The 2,023-nt window shown below is 60.9% G+C and overlaps 1 protein-coding gene across 1 annotated transcript in view; it reads left to right on the top strand.

Annotated features, from left to right (window-relative positions):
* The window catches only part of ITSN1 (intersectin 1), a 103,849-nt gene that overhangs the window by 54,750 nt on the left and 47,076 nt on the right, over positions 1-2,023 (top strand). Inside the window, exons 20-22 of the mRNA XM_015560218.1 lie at positions 127-371; positions 746-825; positions 1,462-1,514. Coding sequence (XP_015415704.1) covers positions 127-371; positions 746-825; positions 1,462-1,514 — 378 coding nt within the window. The remainder of the gene's footprint in view (positions 1-126; positions 372-745; positions 826-1,461; positions 1,515-2,023) is intronic.

Genomic DNA, 2,023 nt, shown 5'->3' with positions numbered 1-2,023 from the left:
ATAGACCCGCCCGGGGTCAGGCGCAGAGCCGCCAGGGTCAGTCTGCCAGGCCGGGCCTCGTCTGTGTGTCCGGAGTCTGCGGGCCAGTCAGTCCCGCTCGAGTTCAACCCTGTGGCTCTCCTGCAGGTGGACGAGAGCCAGACTGGAGAGCCGGGGTGGCTTGGAGGAGAGCTGAAAGGCAAGACGGGCTGGTTTCCTGCCAACTACGCCGAGAAGATCCCAGAAAACGAGGTTCCTGCCCCCGTCAAACCAGTGACGGACCTGACCACCCCCGCACCCAAGCTGGAGGTGCGGGAGACGCCGGCTCCTCCCGCGGTGACTGCGGCCGAGCCCTCCGCCGCCCCCAACAACTGGGCGGACTTCAGCTCCACGTGAGTGCGGCCGTGTCATGGCTGTGACCTTTGCGATACCTGCTTAGTGACCTCTCTTCTTAGGGGCTGTCATAGTCGGGGGTGCAGCCGTGACCGGTCCCAGCCGTGTGGGTCCCTCTCCCGGAATGGGCTAGTGCACGCTCGCGGGGTAGAGGTGGGCGTCTCGCTCCCCAGTCTCTGTCCGGCCCTTTCATTCCCATGGAGGAAACGGAGAGGTAGCTTCTTCACAGCCTCCCTGGCATCCATGCAGCCAGCAAACCTCCACCATTTCCTGCACGTCCACAGCACGTTTCAGCTGGACAGACAGACAGGGACTCAGTCCTCGGCTCTGAGTGAGACAGGAAGCTGCTCCTGTGTCACTCTCCTCTCCCCAGTCGTGTGCGGATGTGCAGTGAGGAGCGGTGTGCCGTGACCATGACGGGCCCTTGGTCTTCAGGAAATGGCATTAAGACGGGTCAGCAGAGGCTGGGAAGGACAGCCGAACCACTGCCCACCCTTGGTTAGAGGCACGCATGCGCGAGATGTGCAGGTGTCTGACCCCCCACCCCACCCCGTCCAGGCACAAGCGACACGAATAAGAAGCGCTTCCAGCTTTTCTCACGTCCCACGGTCCTTCAGGAGAAGCAGAGGAGCTCAGCTGGGGGGAGACACTAGACAGCTCAGCTGGAGGAGGGGCTGAGGTGGCCGCCCCACCCCCACCCCCCAGCCATCTGGACTGAGAAGCGCTGACTTTGAGCCCAGGCACAGGCTATACCAGCCGTGGGCAAACTATGGCCCGCGGACTGGATCTGGCCCGTTTGAAATGAATAAAACTATTGAAAAAAAAGACCGTACCCTTTTATGTAATGATGTTTACTTTGAATTTATATTAGTTCACACAAACACTCCGTCCATGCTTTTGTTCCGGCCCTCCGGTCCAGTTTAATACCCCATTGTGGCCCTCGAATCAAAAAGTTTGCCCACCCCTGCACTATACAGAAGGCAGAGACCGTGCCCAGCAGGGCTGCGTGGCTGTGGCCCCAGCAGCGTGACTTCCTCAGGGAATGTTGCTGCGCAGTCGCTGCTGTCATTTCGGGCCTCTTATTTTCAGCCCCGAGCCGGGACGTGCAGTCCAGCAAAGGCACGATCCTGATTTTCAGCTGCGTTTGTGGCTCACAAAGATGTAAACAGTCGCCTGCATGTGCTGCACTCACACAGAGGGTGACCGATCTGAGTGTCCCCGAGGTCAGGCAGCTGGCGATGGGGGGGCGGCGGGAGAAATGGTGTTGGGAGCACGAGCCACCAGGCAGGCACTCCACGTGTGGTGTGTGACTTCCTCTTCGCCGATGTCGCCGCTGCTGTTACCGATGACAGCGATGGTCAGGGGAGGGTGTTGCTGGTGCTCGTGGTTAGCGTGTCTTCCCACCTGGTATTTCACGTGACCCTCCCACCAGCCAGAGGGCAGAGTGGCCTTCCCATTATCGGGCGAGGAAATCAAGGCTCAGAGAAACCGCTGTCATTTTCCCGAGGCTCATTGCCCGTGGGAGCTGGCCCCGCCCCAGCCCCGCGCTTTTCCTCCTCCCTGTCCTGAGCTGCAGGAGCCTGGGCCTGTGCTGGGCTGTGTTCACTGGGAGCAGCTGGTGGGTGGGAAGGGCCTGCTGCTACGGGGCTGC

Source organism: Myotis davidii, unplaced genomic scaffold, assembly GCF_000327345.1.
Source record: "Myotis davidii unplaced genomic scaffold, ASM32734v1 scaffold170, whole genome shotgun sequence".
NCBI lineage: Eukaryota > Metazoa > Chordata > Mammalia > Chiroptera > Vespertilionidae > Myotis > Myotis davidii.
The sequence above is the reverse complement of the archived record's forward strand: the minus strand, read 5'-3'. Positions and strand labels throughout refer to the sequence as shown.